The sequence below is a fragment of the Rhinolophus sinicus genome, chromosome 1, assembly GCF_057876585.1.
Source record: "Rhinolophus sinicus isolate RSI-liver-muscle chromosome 1, RSI-T2T, whole genome shotgun sequence".
In the NCBI taxonomy this organism is placed as follows: Eukaryota; Metazoa; Chordata; class Mammalia; order Chiroptera; family Rhinolophidae; genus Rhinolophus; species Rhinolophus sinicus.
In genome coordinates, this window is record NC_142501.1 from 135,307,133 (window position 1) to 135,327,610 (window position 20,478).

Consider the following 20,478-nt stretch of genomic DNA (forward strand, 5'->3'; position numbering starts at 1 on the left):
GTGTTTGACATATTAATCATCTTTCCATATTATCTATTGTTAGTCTCTTAAGACTGTGCTTTTTTTTTCTCTTCTAACTTTGCTACTATATTGAAATAAAATGCATTAAAGGTTCAACATATACATCTAAATTATTTCATTAAGTGCATTTAGGTATAAATTCAAGTTTACACTTGTGTCTTTATTTTTGGTGAATGAATTTTTTTTTTTTTTTAGGTTTGTGCAGAAGAAAAATGCCCAACACTTGTCAATCTGGCTCACATGATGAGTTTGTACAGTACACACACTTATTCCAGAGACTGTTCTAACTGGATCAACGTAGTGTGTAGATACCTGCATGATTCCTTCTCAGATACTACATTTAACCTTGTGACTTACCTTGCAGAGGTAAATTTACAAAAAAGGGGGGGATGGTGGTGATTTTTTTAACTGCTCTGTGGCAAAACTTTTAGGTAGTCTTATTTTTAGAAGCAGCACTGATACGAATCTTCAAATTGTCTTTGAGAGTGAGTATAGATTAACATCTCTTTTTAAAGAAAAATATAGATAATACCTTTCAAGTATAAAGAAAGTTTTTATAAAGGCCCCCCCTCCCCATTTTCAGTATTTATTTCTTTATTCACTGTCCTTAAGTGGTATAAGTTCAAGATAATGTAAACCTCAACTTTATTTAAAATGGGTTTTTAGTGGTCTTGATCCTAAGGAATGCTTATAGTATTTGTTTCTTCAAAATTAGTTTTTGACTTTGAAATCCCTTCTAGAATAATAGAGTGTGCAGCGGCATTTCCTCTGGGGAATTTTTTTTATTTTGATGATACATTTGCTTCCTAATCTAAGATATGATTTTGGAGGCTAAAAATGGAATTATTAAAACAAAACAAAACTGGAACAGCATAAAAAGTTAATATTTATTTGTTTAAGAAGTAACTTCATGCCTGGTAAATTACTGAGTAGATAGCCACCCCAAAAGGAAGAAAATCCTAGTCACTAAAAATGTTTGTCATCTTATAATAAAGTAACACCTCCCTTTTTAAAAAGTTGACCTCTAGAAATTAAATTTGAAATACTGCATAGACTTAAAAGTCATTCACGATTCAGTGAGCATTATAAATGCTCATAACACTCTTTAAATTATTTACATCACTGATGTTGACTGTCATAAAATGCTTCAGGACTGCTGTGAAGTTTTAAAGTGTTGGTTTTGATAGGAATACTCCCATCAACTTTATATTTAAGAGAGCTGACAGTGTGAGCTGTGTGCCCAACAGCTTACTAACCTAAATGAATGCAAGTCTCTAGTTTTATCTTACACCTTTAGGACACAAGCTGACATAAAACCAGTCCTAACCTTAATCGGCTTTGAATTTAAGTGCCTTAGACCAGCTTCACTTTTTGTGCCACCATCAAATTCACCGGTAAAGTAGCACTAATTCTCCCTACAGATCCAGTCGTGGGGTGCTAAGGGCTAGAACTGGCACAATACAGCCTGTTGTGTGCCATCTGTGGGCAACATTTGTCCATTCTCTAGAGGGAATGGTTTGCCTCAAATGTTACTCTTCCTAGTGTCAATTATCCTTGCTGTATTATAATTATCAAAGTATTACTAACAACAGTACTAAAACTAGTTACATGTATTTAAACTGTATATATTTAATTTAATTGTCCTACAAACCCTATGAGGTAGGTAGTAGCACTGATTTATTTTTAAAAATCAAGGCTCAGAGAAGTTACGAAACGTGTCCAAGATTACAAAGCTAATAAGTGGCCGGTGTGAATAGCTTGGGGTAGTTATTTTTTTTGGTGATGGTGGTACAGTGGTTTTTCTCTTTACCTAAAACAAATAGTGTTCAATGAAATTAGTTTAGGCAATTAAAGAAAACACCAAGATTAAGATGAAAAATACCTAATTCTCCTTTCTGAGCCAAAACCAAATAAGAGTAATAGATATTTTACCTTTTTTAGTCCCTGGATTTCTAATCATTCAACCATAAATTCATGGCTTAAATCTATTATGTTTTTGAACATCATAAGTATAAATATTGAATTTTCTTCAGCCTGATTAAAGTATACTTTTTACTGTTACTTTTAGCTGTTAGAAAAAGGATTGTCTAGTATGCAGCAATCATTGCTACAGATCATCTATAGTCTTTTGAGTCACATTGACCTGTCTGCTGCCCCAGTCAAGCAGTTTAATCTGGAGATCATAAAGATTATTGGCAAATATGTACAGGTGAGTGACCACAAAATTTATGTGTGGAAATGTTCATCTCAAAATGATTTGTAATCATAAAAAAATCAGAAAAATCTTAAATGACCAGAAGTAAAGAAATGGTAAGTCCATAAATCATGTCTTCCGGAATATTTACATGGAATAATGTTCTCAGTGTAAGTGACGAAAAGCAGAATCTGTATGGTGCCTGATAAAAAGCACCAGATATTTAGAAAGTGGGGGAAAAAAGTCAGACTTGGTTTAATGTAAGTGGTAAGTCAACCTGGTCTGTATTGAATTTCGCCTTTGAACTATCTGTGACAAAAGGCCTTGCAGAGCAGATCAGTATTGTGGATATAGTTTATCAAAGAGAGCAAACTCTTTAAGAACCTTAACAGATCAATATTTTTGTGTTTCTGCTTCGTCTATATTTGCATTCACTATAGCAAAACTTACAAATGGAAATACTTGGCTTGCAACAAGTTTATGTCTTAGTCCATATCTGAAAGTTATGAAAGTCTTAAAATGTTTTCCATGCCATTAGGTAATCCAGGTTATATTTTAAATTCCCTTGAAAATCAGTGATTGCAAGTATTCCAAAAACGTAAGATTCTTTGGTGACCCTGTTAATCTTCTGTCTTATCCCTCAGTGAGTAAAGCTTCACCAAGTAACAATTATATTTTTTTCTAAAGCATATTTCTTTTTTCTGCTTAAAGCATGAAGATGTTAACTCATCAAATATTTGGCTGGATCGCCCATAGAAACACATACCACATCAAATTACTAATTTATGAAACATAAATATATTTCTTTTGTTCAGAAACACAAACTCGCATGCCCACTGCACTAGTAAGCAACCAAAAGAGGACCTAGATTTGTGTCTAAATGAACTGCACATTCCCCATCGAAAAGGAACGGCACAACTTAGCATCCCCTGATGGTTGCCATGTTGGAATACATGTTGTCTTGCTATAACTTCACATTTTTTTAAAGAGATGCTGGAAATGGGTTTTTCTCCAAAAACCGCCTAATTTCAAAATGTTGACTCAAATTTTTTTTGAAATTTATTTTTAAATGTTGTGGTGTGAACCAACACACTGATGGGTCATCGCAATTACTGCTTTATTCAAGCATTAAACATTTTACAAAGAATTGAACTCCTGATAATCTTTTACATTTAGAACACAACTACCCATGTAATTTATAGAAACATTCCTGAAGAAGTTTTACCGCTTTACAATATTCAGAGTCTCTACTTATTTTTACCAGAAAAAATTATGATTTCTACTAAGTCATAACTTTGTTAAATGTAAACTGTTTTTTACAGTGATATGCTTAAAATGTCACAATGTTATGTGGATGTTTTTATTATTAAATACATTGTGCTTTAGGTGTCTTAATATTAAGATGTCATTAGCTAAATTGGATAACTCAGTTCTGCCAAAGATTTTTTATTTAACTTTGTTGTTTTAATGGCATTTCCCTTCTCCCCATCCCCAGAATTGTCAACTGTGAAACGATATGTATAATACAAGGTTAAAATGTGATTTTGGTACCATAACTAAGAAAAAAAAGTAGTTTTTTATATGCATTCTTTTCAAGTTAGTAAGGGGGGAATACTATAATTTCTTTATTAGACATTGATTTCTTCTCCACATATATATTTATCATGTAAATCATTCCTAAATTATGTTGTAGAAATATATAAAACCAAAAAAAGCAGAAAAACATAGCCACCATATATGTAGGGAGAAAAAAACGCACCCTCACATACAACTCAGTAATCCCTGAGAGCATCACTTTAGCACAGTATTTACACTTATTATTTGGTGCATAGTTCATCAACACAAATCTAAATTTTTTTTTTAGTACTGTTTTCCCCCGAAAATAAGACCTAGCCGAACCATCAGCTCTAATGCATCTTTTGGAGTAAAAATTAATATAAGACCCGGTCTTATTTTACTATACTATAAGAACCGGTCTTATTTTAATATGTGAGGGTGCTTATTTTAACATAAGACCGGGTATAATATAATACCGGGTCTTATATTAATTTTTGCTCCAAAAGACGCATTAGAGCTGATTGTCCAACTAGGTCTTATTTTTGGGGAAACATGATATTTTAATATTTTTATGTCTAAAAAAAGTATGCATTGAAATTTTTTACTCCAAGACTTAAAATATTTAGAGTCATAAAACTATAAACTTTACAAAGCTCACACATATGCAATCCCTTTACCACTACTGCCAGATTACTCTATTAGAATTTCTAAATTAATAATATTTATAAAGCACTTATTGGGAGAAATGGAAGGTGTTCTGATTTGTTAGCAATATTATGTATATAGTACCTCATAAAAACTAACATTACAAATAACTTGTTTTCTTCCCTTTTTAACTCAGATCCTTTGTTAAGGACCTCAAAATAAAAATGAATAATTAACAAGAGTTTTTGTAGAAACAGTATTTTCATTGTGTAGAGTAGCTAAATTTTTGTTCTTAGTTAAATATGTATTCGTAACTCTGATATGTCTGTTGTTTTTTTAAACCAGAGTCCTTTTTGGAAGGAAGCCCTTAACATATTAAAACTGGTGGTGTCTCGCTCTGCAAGTCTTGTTGTACCCAATGATGTCCCCAAGACCTATGGGGGAGATATAGGTTCTCCTGAAATATCCTTCACTAAGATTTTTAATAATGTCTCTAAGGAGCTGCCTGGGAAGACCTTAGATTTCCATTTTGATATATCTGAGGTAAGATGCTCGGGAATCCATACAGAAGCTCTTTTAGAAATTTTCATTTGTTCATTTATTCATTCAACATGCAAATTGAGCTCATACGCAATAGGAAACACTGGGATAGGTGTGAAAATGGGATGGGGGTGGGGAGAAGGTCTACTCTTGGGAAGCTGACAGTCTCTTGGAGAAATAGGCAAATAAACATTGTGATTAGTTCTTGGCTGGAAGCAAGGTTTAGGTGCTGTCGAAATACATGTGCATCTAACCTGAGTGTTGAAAGAGAAGTAACACTGGACAGGCATGTGTATATGGAAGTGTGGGGAGGCAGGATTAAATCCAAGAAAAGGCAGCATGTGTGAATGAAGGCTTGTAAGTGTGAGAAAGCATGGTGCTCTGGAAACTTCCAATTAGTACAGCATACCTTGAGCAGAGGACAGAGAACAGAGTACAGAGTACACAGCAGAGTACTGAGTGTGATGAGAGAGAAGCTGAAGGCACAGGGACGGACAAGGGAGCTTGCTTGCCGTAGTAACAAGATGGTTTTATCTTGAACCAGAAGGTCAGAAAGGATTTTTAGGTAGAGTAGGAAATATTAGGATTTGCATTTTAAGGTGATCACTTTGGCAAGAGGATGGAAAATAGAGCAAGGGGGAGGAGAGGGAAATCAGTGAGGAATCTGTTAGAATAATTTGGGCAAAAGTTAATGTTGGACTGTCCCCTGGCAACTGCAGAGAAAATGAAGAGATGGTTTTCAAAAGGACTGAGGCTGTAAATGATAGGGTTTGATGGGAAGGAGAGGAAGTGCTATGTGTGGAAGTGACAACAGGACAGTTCCTTTGACAATCCCCTGAATGTTGGTGCTATTCAAGGAGAACAGTGTTTAGCAAGAGGGGGTGATGAGTTCAGTCTTGAATATATTGACTCTGAAGTAACTAAGAAACACACTGACAGAGGTGCCTAGTAGTCAATTAGATTTTGAGATCTGAAATTTTAGAGGAAAACTTGGGTGGAAGTAAAAATGTTAAGGATTTTCAGTGTTGTATATATGTGGAAATTGAAATCGTGGGAGGAAAAACAAGGCTAAAATAAACTGAGACGTGAGAAGCCCAATATTGCTAGACAGAGGCAGGACCTACCAGTCCCAAAGGGAACCTGGGTTCTGACTATGACACATATTCATGCAAATTTCACGTAAAGATTTTTGACCCTTTTGGGAAACCCTAATTCTTTTTTCTCCAGCACCTGAACCCAATCTTGGTGGTTTTGGTGCCATTGAAATGGTCTTTTACAAACCAAAGGAGGAATTTTTCAAGAGAGAAGATATGGATCAAGTAGTGAAGGAGAAAAAAACACACAAAAACAAACAAACAAAAAGTATAGAAGGGGAGTTGAGAAAGATAAAAATTGAAGATCTGATCACATTTTAATTGATTAGGAATATATAGATTTAAAAATATTTTTTTTGCAATTTAGTCCTGCTATTAGGATTTATCCAAAGTTCATTGGTTTTTGTTTTTTGTTTTAAGGTAGAAAGTGTATTTATTGCTAATCTTTTTCTTAATATCACCTGAAAATTCTAACATGGAGTACATACTAGCATCAGACTATGATAGAGTAACTGGGCTTTACTGTTCTTCCGGGTCAGAAATTGATGATGTAACAATTTATTTGAAGCAGTGATGTGAATTCTCAAAACATTTGATAAACCTGATTTCAATTTATTTCATCATAGTTTCCCAAGTGCCTGCTATGTTTAGGCACAGGAGATACTCTAGAGCAGGGGTGTCAAAACTTTTTCAGCGTTTTTCACCAAGGGCCAGATGCGGTAAAATACACAAACAGCCGGGCCACTCACTCGAGGTGAAGTACGTATTGCCTCACCTGGTTTGTTTAAGAAAACTAAATATATTTTTGGAATTTGCTGCGGCCAATTAACAATTGGATTGCGGACCGCAGTTGGCCCGTGGGCTGCAGTTTTGACACCCCTGCCCTAGAGAAACAGAGATGAATCGTGTTTGGTCTGGGGACTCTCCTGTAGTAAGAAAGACAGGCACATAAACAAAGCACCCTCACGGGGCACATGTCCAAGTAGAATTACCCACCGGTAGTGGTAGTTTCACAGAAGGCGTCCTTGGAAGTCTGGAGTCACCCTTAAAAGATGAATAGGGATTTGCTTGGTGAATATTCCGTGCAAAGCGGGTAGCATGTGCCAAAACACAGGTCCATAAAAGCATGGTATGTTTGAGAAACAATAGCAAGTTCAGTTTTGCTGGATTGTGAAGGTCAGCGGGGGTGGTAGAAGTTGAGTTGAGGGAGATAAGCAGGAACCAGATCATAAAGGGACTTGTATAATATGCGAATGAGCTTGAATATTATTTTCAAATGCAAATTCAAGATAGTTCACAAAGCCAAATTCATATAAATGAGTTTTCGATCATCGTAGAATTTTTACTGAAACAAGTTTTGGAAATATTATACTTCAGATTTGTAGTAAGAAGCTACATAGATACCTTCTTTGGAGTTCTTACTTACCTTGAATCTTTGCAAAAGCACATTATTGAAGCACACTTCATAATATGCATTGAAAAAAAAACACCAAAATGTTAATAGACATTAAATCTGAATGGTGAGATTTTTAAAAATCATTTTTATGTTTTCTGAGCTTTCAAAGATACATTTTATAATCATGGAGAGAAAAGTAGTTGTTAAAGAAAGCAGATCTATATTTAAAATAGGAATAAGCTCACTGGTAGTCTCAGAGACACATTTCCAATAAAGGGAAATCTCTTGATAAAAACAACCTTTGATTTTTGTAATATCTACTGTAAGCTAAGTAATCTTTCTCCTTATGCTGCTTTTTTGGTTGTTTGTTTTTAAAAATGTCATAGATATATAACCCTTTTATGTTGAAATATTTGAGTCAAACACTGACATTTTGTTTCTGTGTAGACACCAATTATTGGAAACAAATATGGTGACCAGCATAGCGCAGCTGGAAGAAATGGGAAACCAAAAGTTATTGCTGTTACTAGAAGTACCTCTTCTACTTCTTCTGGTTCAAATTCTAATGCCTTGGTCCCTGTTAGCTGGAAAAGGCCACAGTTATCACAGGTACATAAAAAATACCAAAACTGAATATTCATAGAAGAATCAATTTTGTTGAATGTATGAAAACTTGAAAATTTGCCCTATTTTTATCATTAATCGTAACATTTGAATTTTTTTTCCCTTAGAGAAGAACAAGAGAAAAGCTAATGAATGTGCTGTCTCTCTGTGGTCCAGAATCTGGCCTTCCGAAGAATCCATCAGTGAGTAATCATAAAAACACATTTTAAAAATCAGGTAAAGGTTTGAAAAATCAGGTTATTAAATAAGGAAATGGAAATCATTCTGTCTCCTTGCTTGCCTTTTCTAACTTATCTGACTTATGGTATTGACTAAGCATGAAAAAAGTATGACTTGTTTTTGTGACAATTGGCAGCTATGCTAATTATTCAACCAGTTAGACATTAACATGAAGACCAAATTAAAGCTCCACATTCATTGACAAATGAGGCCCGCAGTGGCTCTTAGGGCACAATGTCTTGTATGCAGAGTGACAAAGCTGATGGATGGCCTTTTTTTTTTTTTTTGCGGGGGCATCAGGTTGTATTTTCTTCTAATGAAGATTTGGAAGTCGGTGACCAACAGACAAGCCTAATTTCTACAACAGAAGACATAATTCAAGAGGAAGAAGTAGCTGTGGAAGATAATACCAGTGAACAACAGTTTGGCGTTTTTAAGGATTTTGACTTTTTAGATGTTGAATTGGAAGATGCAGAGGTAAGGATGTGGGCTTTCTATTGTAGTATTCATAGAATAGTTGAAACTGTATAAGAATTAAAGATTTGACCATAGACTCTTTCCTTATTAAGGTCAGTATGTAGTCAAAAAGATGAAAATCTAACTTGGGAACTAAATGTGATTACTAGTACAGTTAGTCCAGTGGCAGAATAAGTCTGAAATAAAAGAGAAACATCTAGTTTTTCATCTTTATCTTTAAAAAAAAAAAAGTAAAAAATGGATTTCTCCAAAAATGTTTTTTAAATTTAGGGTGAGCTTAGGCTTAAATGTTTGGCATGCGCTACAGAAATTAATGTGCAGCAAAATAGTAAAAACTTACATGAAAGTATATCAAACCATTTTTCAGAATGTAGCACTTATGCTAAATTGATGGTTAAGAATGCTGTGGCTCTCGAACTCTTTCCTGTGGCAGATGACTGAGATTCTTCCTGTGATACTCCTCACCACTTTCTTCTTCATGATGTAGCTAGCTCTCTCAAATGCCTCATTTCATTTAATACCCAAAGGGCTTTCTCTTCTAAATTGATTCAGTTTAGATTAAATTGATGGTGTGTCCATTCAGATACTTTCTAAGTGGAAAATCCAGCTCATAAAACTGAGATAGTCCAGAGTAGGACTTCTGTAGATATAGCTGTGAGGTCTCTGGCTCTTTGCAGTTCTCTAAGCTCTGCCTTTCTCTGCAAGTCAGCTTACCCTCAGACAACAGAAAGATGATTGTCACTGCTACCGTGTTGCCCTGAAAATGAGACCTAACTGGAAAATAAGCCCTAGCATGATTTTTCAGGAGGGCATCCTCTGAACATAAGCCTTAATGTGTCTTTTGGAGCAAAACTTAATATAAGACCCGGTCTTATTTTCGGGGAAACACGGTACATGTGGCCTTACATCCACATATAGTAGAAAAAAATGAGGGTCACTTCCAGAAATGCTCTCAGAAAAGTGACAAAGTTGCTCTCCTAAACTCTTTTAGCAAGTTTCTTGTCATATCTCATTGGCCCAAGTTGAGACATTTGCCAGTTTCTGAAACAGTCACTAGCAAAGAGAGTAAGATTGCCCTGGTTGTCTTAGGCTATTCGGAACCTGTTCCTGTAACTGAGGTCAATCCCCTAAACCACAATCTTCTAAACCTGAGAATTTTATGAGAAATAGGTTAAAAAAAAAATTGTTCATTCTCAGATTGTTACAAATACCTATATTTGAGAGCCCAAATGCCATATTATCAAGTGTCCATACCATGTTGTTGGTATATCTTTCTCCAAAGAATTTGAAGTCACTCATACACTACGTATGCATTTATCAACTCCCTTGAACAGATGTTTCCTTTGGCGCTAATAGATGAGGTGGAGGAGTGAAATGTGGTTGCCTGTGCCCTGTCACATGTAGTTATTGATAGGAAACCAGATTAGAGAGGTCCTCTTATATGCTTCAGCCTCCCCTGCAGATATGAGGAGATGACCATGGTGCCTCCGAGTCAAACAAATGCCTTGGCATCAGCTTAGCGGTTCTGTGGGCTTCTACATAATAGCACACCGTTTACATATTCCCAAAGACACAATTGTACAGGTTCACAGGAGCCCCCAAAGCAACTGTTCTTCAGCACCTTGTAGGGCAGTGACTTTTAAATTTTTTTTATATCCATAGTTAATACATTCATATCACAACCAAGTATATACATAAACACACCTTTAAAATAAAAGTTTCACAAATGTACCTTTACTATGCTATGCACACTAATATATTTTCTATTCTTTTCCTTTCTGTATTGATTCAAAAAAATGGATTTCACATCCACAATTTGAAAAACATGTTGTAGGAAATAGGACAGACTTGAACAACGAGGCAAGAAAGTGTGATGGGTTGAAGAGACCTGCTGCCCACCTCAGGGCATGTGCAGCTTCTAAATTCTTCTGTAGTTATTTGCACTGTAGAGTTTAGAATTTAAAATTTCTAAAGGCAGGCTCTTGACATTTTTGTAAGGATAAGGTTATTTCTTTTATTATTTGCTTTTTTTTTTTTAAAGAACACTGTAAATGGCTCCAAGTTCATCCAGTACTCTAAAATGTCAATAGTAATAAAAGTGGCTGTTGAATACAACTTTAGTCAGATTAAATTAAAGATGCTTATCGTAGGTCTGTCTTTAATTCAAGTGACAGTCATTTGGGGAGAGTGGTGCTAATTTCGGCCTCATAATTAGGCCAAATCAAATGACAGATTTTCTAAATCTTTCTTCCTTAAAATATGGTAACAGGAAATACTTTGCTACAAAACAAACTTAACTAAGGAAACCTTGAAAGCCCACGCTGTGTATTCATTCATTTACCAAATCTGTATTGAAGGCTGTTGCCATTATGATGTATTATGCTACATAATAATATTTGCATTATGTTCTGTGAAGGAGGCTTTTCAAACTCTGATCTGCAGAGCCCTAGGGCTTCTAGGGTACACCCTGAGAAATACCAAGGGCTAGATGGGGAAAGCTCCTGGCCTCCTTTCAGCCAGAGCAGCTCTGGTTTGATCAGTTTTACACAGTTGACTTGCACCTTAAATTTTATTTGAAATAAGTATTCCTCTGTTTTATTAAAAAAAAAGATTTGAAAACCTCTATTCTGGACAATCCCTCTTGAGTAAAGGAACACAAGTAAATCATATTTTGCTAGCCAACTCACTGTAATTTGTCGTATCAGGGCTTAAGAAAGAGTTGTAAGAATTACATCCTTACAAAAGGGGTATCAGCTTAGAATAACAGAAACTTATATAAATCTGGGGTGAAATTGAAATTTGTCATTTTTCCTCTTGACCTTTTGAAGTTGGCAAAGGTTATGTTTTGATAGCTGTGATCTTGATTTTTAACTATTTTATAATGAAAAATGACCATTTGGTTTAGTCAGAACCATCCTATAGACTAAAATAATTGTGACCCTGTATGTTGTCAACTGAATGTGGGTATTTTAAGTCAGTTTTGCATTGTATCAAGTATTAAATCTATGTGAATTTTGAAGATTTTCTTAAAGTTTGTGTTGCTGAAGTGTATCATAGAAATGTTGTTTTAAGTGTCTGTCTCTGACTTTTTCACAATATATTTTGCATAAAAAAGTAATTCGAATCACACATTGGCTTCCTGCACAAAGCTTAATCCAGAGCTTGAATCAGTCTTTGGGTTTGAGAAATCACAGAGTTTTCCCCAAAAGTGTAGTGTATATTTAAATGTTTGTCTTCGTTCTTTCTAATTCTGTGTGTTTTCCTTTTTGCTAACCAGGAGCTGCAGGTAAGTTGCAGCCTGGTGTTGTGGGTTGTTTATTTGTTGTCGTCTGTGATGTATTTGTCTTCTTTGTGGTCTCATTTGTGTTTGTGTATTAGATTAGAAATGGCCTCGATAGTAGTAGAGTGAGTTGGTCCCCAGTAATACAACACAGAAAGTTAAGAAACAGGTTGTCAACCTAATATTTTGATCTCTTTTAATATAAATATTTAATGATGTTTTAAAAGTTTCAAGAAATTGAAGGGCTGATTGAAACTCTGCTTATGACGATGCATTAAGTATTTTTTCACCGTGGTGTATGTTTTCTGGTGTATTACATTTATTGTATCTATAAGCATGTACTTGAGGTCTTAGAAATCATGTCTTGCTTTTTTCCAGGGTGAAAGTATGGACAATTTCAACTGGGGAGTCCGCAGGCGCTCACTGGACAGTATTGACAAAGGGGACACCCCATCCCTCCAAGAGTACCAGTGCTCCAGCAGCACCCCCAGCCTGAACCTAACAAATCAGGAAGATACAGATGAGTCCTCAGAAGAAGAAGCGGCACTCACAGCAAGCCAGATCCTGTCACGCACGCAGATGGTACACAGTGACAGCTGGTCTCCTTTTCCTCTTATCTTCCAACTTAGTAATTACTGTTTCTTGCTATTCTGTTTTTCATTTCAGTTTGGGTAAAATGCACACACTGAAATGAACACCCAGAATCGCAGCAGTAATGGCGCATTCTGTTTTCCATGACAGAACCAAACGTTTAAGTTGATAAGTGCACACCCATTAGCAGCTGAGACATATTTTACATTGCTTCTCTCCTAGGGATGGTGAGTTGTTCTGGGTCTCCTTTCGAGGACCTCCTTGTGAGTGATACATATTTGTGCTGTCAGTGTGGATAGCAGCACTGTTCAATTTGCTAACAACTCTGGTCTCTTTCACGGTCACGTCAGTCTGATGGAGGTTCTGGCTTGTATCCCAACGGCTAGATAGCAGAGTTAAAGAATGAGTGAAAAATGAGAAACTGAAGGCTATAGTGTGTTCATTCAGAACTGTGGGGCTGAAAGGAAGGCTAAAGATGCAGTGGTAGCTGGGTTGGAACTTGAAGGTGGCAGAACGAGGACAGAAGGTGTGTGGAATAGCCACCATGGTGCACGCGACAAGGAATCAACCAGCGAGGACCAGGCATAACCTACAGTGACACAGCTTTTCTATGGGTGCCTTTTTCAGACTGAACTAAACTGTGCCTCTCTTTAATGTGGACCCATTAGCTCCACACTCGGTCTTCTGGTAAAGTTGGCAGTGATGTTAAATGGCAGGGGCTGAGCTCGCGTTAGACAAAATGTAAGGTTGTCAGTTTGTGTTTAGCTTCTTGTCACCTCTCATTTTTTTGACATCTCATTGCTGCCCCCTATAAGTCTCTCAACTAACCCCCCCATTTAAGTATTAGATGATAAGCTGTTGCTGATAATCTCCGAGTGTTTAAGATGCACCGGTCTCTGTTCATGGTGTTTTACATGTATCAGTCACTATAACTCTCCCCCAACCACACGAGGTAAGTATGGTTATTGCAGTTCCGCTGATTCAGTGACTTGCCTGGAACACAAAGCTAGAAAGTGGGTTTGAACTAGGCAAATCTGTGCCACCGCAGGCGTGGTCCTCCATGGACTATTCTCACTTAAAGGAATGGTTGAGTGATTGGCAACAGAGACTGACTGACTGAGGCACAGGCCCTCCCTGGAGCCAAACTGTAGGCTCAAGCCGGCATCACCACCAGCCTGCGGTGTAACTGTGGTCAGGATACCTAGCCTCCCCTTTCAAAAAGAACTCCTGAAAGTACCTGCGTCCTGGGAATGTCATGGGCGGAAAACCACCTAGGCTATAGTACATGCTTAATAAAGGTTAGCTCTCAGGAGAACCGTGGGGCAGAATTGACTGTCTCCTTCTAAGGCCAGCCCCAGTCATAGTGCTGACATTGAAAAAAAAGAACTTGAAGTTGCTTCCTCCTGGGGAAAAAAAAATTAGTTTTGCCTTTACTTACTGCAATCACAAGCTTGGTATTTCTTACGTTAAATATTGGCCGTGAAAAATTTATAACCCTGCCTAAAAGAGGAAAACTTATAATATTTTCTTTTTTCTAATTAATAACTACCACTTTTTTAAAGAATCTAAACCCACTAATCATGGACTGCTGTGACAACTTTATTGTCCTAATTCTTTTTGTGCGGGTGAAGTGCTGTGGTATTGAGTTTTGCTTAAACGAACAGCTAGTTCAGACTTAAAATGAACACTGCTTCCTAAGAATCCACTGCATGCTTGGCACGAAAGCCACAGGGGAGAGACCGTGCCTTCACAAATCCTCAGACCAACTGAAAACGTAAACATGACCCTAAAAAAAACAGGAATTTCAGTTCAAGAAGAACACAGTCACGTAGAGCTCTTCCCCTTTGACAGTTTTCATTTAGCAACACTTAACCTGTATTAAAGGATATTTCAGTTCTGCTGATGGATCAGCTGTGTCACTGACAGCACCGATTCTGGAATAGCCTGAATGGGGGCAAAAGGTCACTCTAAGAAGTCAAAGAAGCTCTTTCTAGCTCAGCCCCCCAAATATCTTACGATATAGAACATATCCCTTTGTGGTCTTTGTGCCTTTGTGAGTTATAAATAAATTCCTTATTCGACTGTTTCTCCTTCTAGCTAAACAATGATTCTGCTGTCGAGGAAACAATGCCAGACCATACTGATTTACTTCTTCAGTCTCAAGATTCCACTGGCAGCGTCTCAACAGAAGAAGTGCTTCAAATCAGAGATGAGACCCCAAGTTTGGAGCCTTCTGTAGATAATGCTAACAGCCAGCTGCCTGAGGTGGGGAGAAATGGGGGCTGGTGCATGGCCAATCGGGGCTCTTTTTAGCACTCTGTTCCATCCCTTGCTTTTCTTTCAAAAGAGTTTTCACCTGATAACGCTAATTATTTGATTTGTCTCCAGTATTTCTAACCTGTTGGGTTGTTTTAAATGAAATAGTCAAATCTGAAAATAGTTGATAGATGAAGGAAATGACCTACAGGTTAAAAATAATCTTTGAGTGTTTCTAATGAGCATTTTGTGTTGCAGAGTGTGATTAGGTCACTGTACAGACGCTTCTCTGGGGGTGGTGAGCATCTGCTGTGTCTCTGAAGGACCGCTTCTGTTTCCTCACCTCTTTTTGCTTTGTATTTGGGTTTATGTAATTGGTGCTCTGATTGGGATAAAAACCTCAGGCCAGCTGTGTTAGCAGTTGTTTAAATGAAATCTTTTAAAATGACTTTGGAACTCCTAGTATTATGTTTTTTGGGAAGGCCTGTGAGAAGTAAGCCAGATTCCAAGCTAATGACTGACTAAAAATAAGTAAGTATTAGTGTTTTTAGTGTTTTTTTTTTAAAGATTACTATAAATACATTTTTTAACTCTAATTGTATAGCTCTGTTGTACGTGCTTTTATGCCTTGATAACTATTAGGAAAATACTATATTTTTTCAGTGTTAACCAAATCAATGTAGTTATTGCATCTCATTATTTTAATAAGTTGAAATCTCATGCTCTTATTCAACTGACAGTGTATTTTACATCTTTAACAGTAAGGAGACATATATTGAAATGAAGGTATTCAGGCAGCTGTTTTTAAATGGTTGTTCTAGTATGACTGAAGTTTAGATAATTCAATTCCACAAATATTAGATGCCAGGCATTCAGTTAGGTGCTAGAAAGATGAATGAGGCATGACCCCTGCTGTCAGGGAGCGTGCGTTGTCTATTAAAGGAGACAGATGGTTGAAAGGAAGCATTACATTTCGGTATGAGAAACTCAATAATAGACATGTTCAAGGCTTTTTGAAAACTTGGAGGCTGGTTAGCTGTGCATAGGGGTGTTAGTGGTAAAGAACAGGCTTCATGGCGACTGACACATTCCAGGCAGAGGGACACCATGTGGAAAGACATGAAATGTGAAATAACATGGTAGGTAGGTTCTGGTAACAGCAGGAAATTCAGCATTTCTAGAGACTATAATAGAGGAGGAGGAACAATAGGAGAGATGGGTAGTGGTGCTACACGCCATACTAAGGACTTAGACTCCGTCTTGAGGTAGAAAGTCATGAATTTTCATTCTTTCAAGAGACGTCTGTGACAGCACTACATCAGCCCCCCTGGATAGGAACGCAGACCATGCGAGCGTTCAGTCAGTTAGCCGTACCTTCGGAGCCCCTGCCACGTGCTGGGCGCTATTCTAGGCACTCAGCCTACAGCACCGTGTCAGACAGACAAAGGCTCCTGGTTCTGTGGAGTTTAACTCTAGCAGAAGAGACATAATAAACAGGTAAAACAAATCAAATGTAAATATCAGAAAGTGATCATCTTATTATTCATACTAAAAAGACTCGAACAGCAGTGTGGACTCGGTGAGGGAGAAGGTTGGACAGGGTGGCATTGGAGGTGATCCCTAAGCGACAAGAAGCAGCCAGCCTGGAAGTTGTGGGGGAAGAATGTTCCACGCTCAGGGAGCAGCAGTTAAGGAGGCCCGGGTAGATCTGAAGAACAAGAAACAGGCCCGTGAGGCTGGGGCCCAGTGAGCACGGCAGGAGGGGAGGAAGAAGGTAGAGGCGGCCCCGAGGTACTGCCATGGCCCATTTTTAGGCCATGTAATGCCCGTAATCATTGGAGGGTTTTAAGCAGAAGGACATGATCAGATATGGTTTGTTTGTTTTTTTAATCCCAGCTTTTCTTATGAAGAAAGGAAAGTAGGTTCTAGTACCTGACATGTGGAGCTTGTGGTCTGGGCGCCTATCATCAGGGGGAGGTTATGCGTTTGGGTAAAGTATCTGGGAGAGAGGTGTGTCTCCTGTGCACTGCAGGAGGCTGAGGTAAGAATATCAGCAAGAGAGGAGGGGGCCCAACTGAGACCAAGAGCACGGACGTGAGACGTGTTCACAGAAGAGAACTGACGGGACTTACAGATACGCCTCAAGGGGACTACAGTCCTTTCAGTTGTTGGGAGGCTTGCTAAGTGAGCAGTGACTACTAGTTAATAATCTAGTCTACTGTGTCTAGTTTGGATCACAGCATGTTAAAAGGTCCACGGACATTCTCTTTAGAAACAGTGGCAAAAGCAGACTGATACTAGAAATACCTTCTTAACAAAAGCAGTATGGTTAATGGTTGTGTGTTTTAATTTGTTTAATTAAGAAGTGGGGAACTCTTATTTTTTTGGTTATTAAAAGCTACAATCATAGTGAGTAAACTACCTCCTAGAAATAATTCATATTTATTGGAAATTCATATATAGTATATACGGGGGTGCCAACAAATGTACTGTGTTTCCCCAAAAATAAGACCTAGCTGGACAATCAGCTCTGATACGTCTTTTGGAGCAAAAATTAACATAAGACCTCGTCTTATGTTAGATAAGACCCGGTCTTACAGTAAAATAAGACCGGGTCTTATATTAATTTTTGCTCCGAAAGATGCATTAGAGCTGATTGTCCAGTTAGGTCTTATTTTCGGAAACACGGTATACAAGTGTTTGGACACTTTGGTCAACGTTCCTTAAGCAGTAGTTCGCCATAATCAGAAGTATCTGGACACTGATGGTAACCACTTTGAGCTCCTCTTGTAATTGCAGAAGTCAAATGTGACTTGTGTTCATCTTTTGTTATCAGTGTATATTGATTATTATAATTTTAATAGTTTGTTTCCTTTCTTAATATGTACATACTTTTTTTGATACCGTGTGTGTGTGTGTGTGTGTGTGTGTGTGTGTATGTGTATGTGTGTATGTGTATCCATATCCATATGTATTGGAAATTGTGCCTTTTCAGATGGGGAATTCATTCATCCAACTACATTTAATGGGCCCACTTCCAAGGCACTATGAAAGTTCCTGAGGATACTTTTTTCCCCCTAAAGGAAAAACACTTTAATTTACTAGATTTTTTCCTTTTACAGTAGTGGGTTTCATTATTGCTATAAACTTTGTGACACTGGTGGATAAGAATGAAGGTGATATTTTTAAACCGTACTATTTTATTAGAAACTGTTCTATTGACATTAAAATTATCACCAAAAGAATGCTGTCCACAAGAGACTAATACAAGTTTGTGTCTGTTGGATATGTTATTCTAATTTGTTTTCACCTTGCTGTGCCCAATAGTGTCAAATAACCCAAAATTGCCCGCTTTTAAAAAAAGTATGAAAGCACCAAGATATGAAACAAAACCAGAAGTCTGTTATTTAAATATAATTTTAATAGGTGAAATATTTTATGACTACAGAAAAAAATCTATTCCTAGAAATATTTATTTGAATTTTTTTCCCTTAAGTTACATTAATATCAGGAAGATAGAACAAGCTATAGTGTTTCATGTCATGACAGAAACTTCTGGGCTCTAGGAAGGATTAAATTCTGCACTTGTGTTTATTAGAGGAATCTTTATAGAGGATTTCTTCTAGTGTTTATAATAGTTTGAGACCAGTCACTGATGACAGAAATTATTCCTTATAGGAAATGAATCTTTGACTATAATAAAGTGTGTGTCTCTGTGTGTGTGTGTGTGTGTGTCTGTCTAATAAGAAAATTTGATTTTCATAATCTACATATAAGCATAGAATCCATTCTATTAGCCCAAAAGCACTCTTCTTCATGAAACCTAGGTGTCATTAGAAAATTTCAGTGTGTGTTATATAATAATAATTACAGATAAAACATCAATCCTCAAATTATTCAAGAACAAACGATGACCAAATATGGGTATAAACTAATGAAGAATGAGGGTATCAAACTAAGAAGTCTGGTGGATTATTTCAACATGATATGTTGAAATTGATGTAGAAGGAAAAATTAACACCAATAAAAATTCTTGGTGTAGAATGTCTCTAGTACTATCACATAAACTGTCTTTCCAGATAACTATGCTTATCCCTTTAATGGCCAAATCATTAAATAAGAAAATTTCAGATGGAAACTTTAGAGTATATTGAATATAAGCTATTGGAATGACTAAGGAATGAATCTCTTATATTATTTAAAAAGTGTTCTTCTGTGAAGACTCATTCCCTTCATTGCATACTTTGTGTTTTCCTGCCATGTTTCTGTGCCTTTGACAACTTCTAATTCCTTTTCCCTGAAAAACTATTAGTCTTAGATTGGGCTACTAGAACAAAACACCATAAACTGGGTGGCTTATCTACAACAGAAATGTATTTCTCACAGTTCTGGAGGCCTAGAAGTCTAAGAACAAGGTGCCGGCCAATTCAGTGTCTGGCGAGGGCCCTCTCCCTGGTAGCAGACGGATGTCTTCTTCTTGTGTCCTCACCTGGTGGAAAGAGAGCTCGCTACCTCTCAGGCCTCTTAGGAGAGCACTAATTATATTCACGGGGGCTCCACTCTCATGGCCTCCCCACCTCCCAAAGGCTCTACCTCCACATACCGTCATATTGAGGGTTAAGGTTTCAACATATGAACTTTGGGGGGACAGAAACAACCAGTTCATAATACTATCACTCCCCCATCTTTGTCAAAGCACATGATACGTTATTTTCTCCTAAGAGATGAGTCTCGATTGCTTCAACCACATGTGATCCCCTTCCGAGTACCAGTAGTCCTTTGTATGTCACTTATGATATTTACTATACACTGACCATACTCTGTTCTACATTACTGTCATTTGTATATTACCCTAACCTCATTTTTAGATTATAAACTAATTGTGGTTAGTCAGTTATTTATCTCAAGAGCACCCAACCCAGAATCTGGTCAAAATCCTTTTTATTTTAGAAATGAATTTTACAGATGAATAAAGTTAAGGCCCAGGCTGGTCTAAAGTCAAGGGTTCTGACTTTCACTTACCTTTCATATTTTGGAAGGAAAATTCTATTTTTATCTATGAGCATGAGATAAGAAATGACTATAAAACTAAGTAGTAACTTAGGTCTAAGTACTGAAAGAAGCTGATCGTTATTCCTAAACTATAGGAGACCAGTAGTGTTTATTTTTAAACTGATTAATCTAATATCCATGCAAATTGAAACTGGTGTTGACACCGTCATTGTATACAACTTGGCGGTCTTTTTCTTCTTTAAAAGTGGTTGTTCATTTATTCAACAATATTCCATGCTAGGCATGTAGCAACAATATTTCAGTAATGTTACAATGGATAGGAATATAGTTTGTAACACATATTTTCGTCATCATTTTCTTACAGGTTAGAATGCAGTCAGTCTATTTGATAAATGAGCTTGCAATTCATTTAATTTTCAAAAATAAAACTGTCTAAAATTTCCCAGTGTTTTCTGAACTCTAATTTAGTGATGAAGCATTCTTGGTACTAAACCTGAAATGAGGTACTGTGGTTTTATTACCTAACAACAATCTTACATCACAAGTATTCAGCTCATTTCTACGAGTAAGA

General features: G+C 36.9%; 1 protein-coding gene across 13 annotated transcripts in view; it reads left to right on the forward strand.

Moving 5' to 3' along the window:
* Positions 1 to 20,478, forward strand: part of FRYL (FRY like transcription coactivator) — a 241,156-nt gene that overhangs the window by 200,080 nt on the left and 20,598 nt on the right. For all 13 annotated transcript variants that reach the window (XM_074324663.2, XM_019741013.3, XM_019741016.3 and 10 more), the window contains 8 exons: positions 217 to 387; positions 2,090 to 2,230; positions 4,763 to 4,960; positions 7,895 to 8,056; positions 8,179 to 8,253; positions 8,591 to 8,767; positions 12,426 to 12,629; positions 14,736 to 14,903. In XM_074324663.2, the coding sequence (XP_074180764.2) occupies positions 217 to 387; positions 2,090 to 2,230; positions 4,763 to 4,960; positions 7,895 to 8,056; positions 8,179 to 8,253; positions 8,591 to 8,767; positions 12,426 to 12,629; positions 14,736 to 14,903 (1,296 nt within the window). The remainder of the gene's footprint in view (positions 1 to 216; positions 388 to 2,089; positions 2,231 to 4,762; positions 4,961 to 7,894; positions 8,057 to 8,178; positions 8,254 to 8,590; positions 8,768 to 12,425; positions 12,630 to 14,735; positions 14,904 to 20,478) is intronic.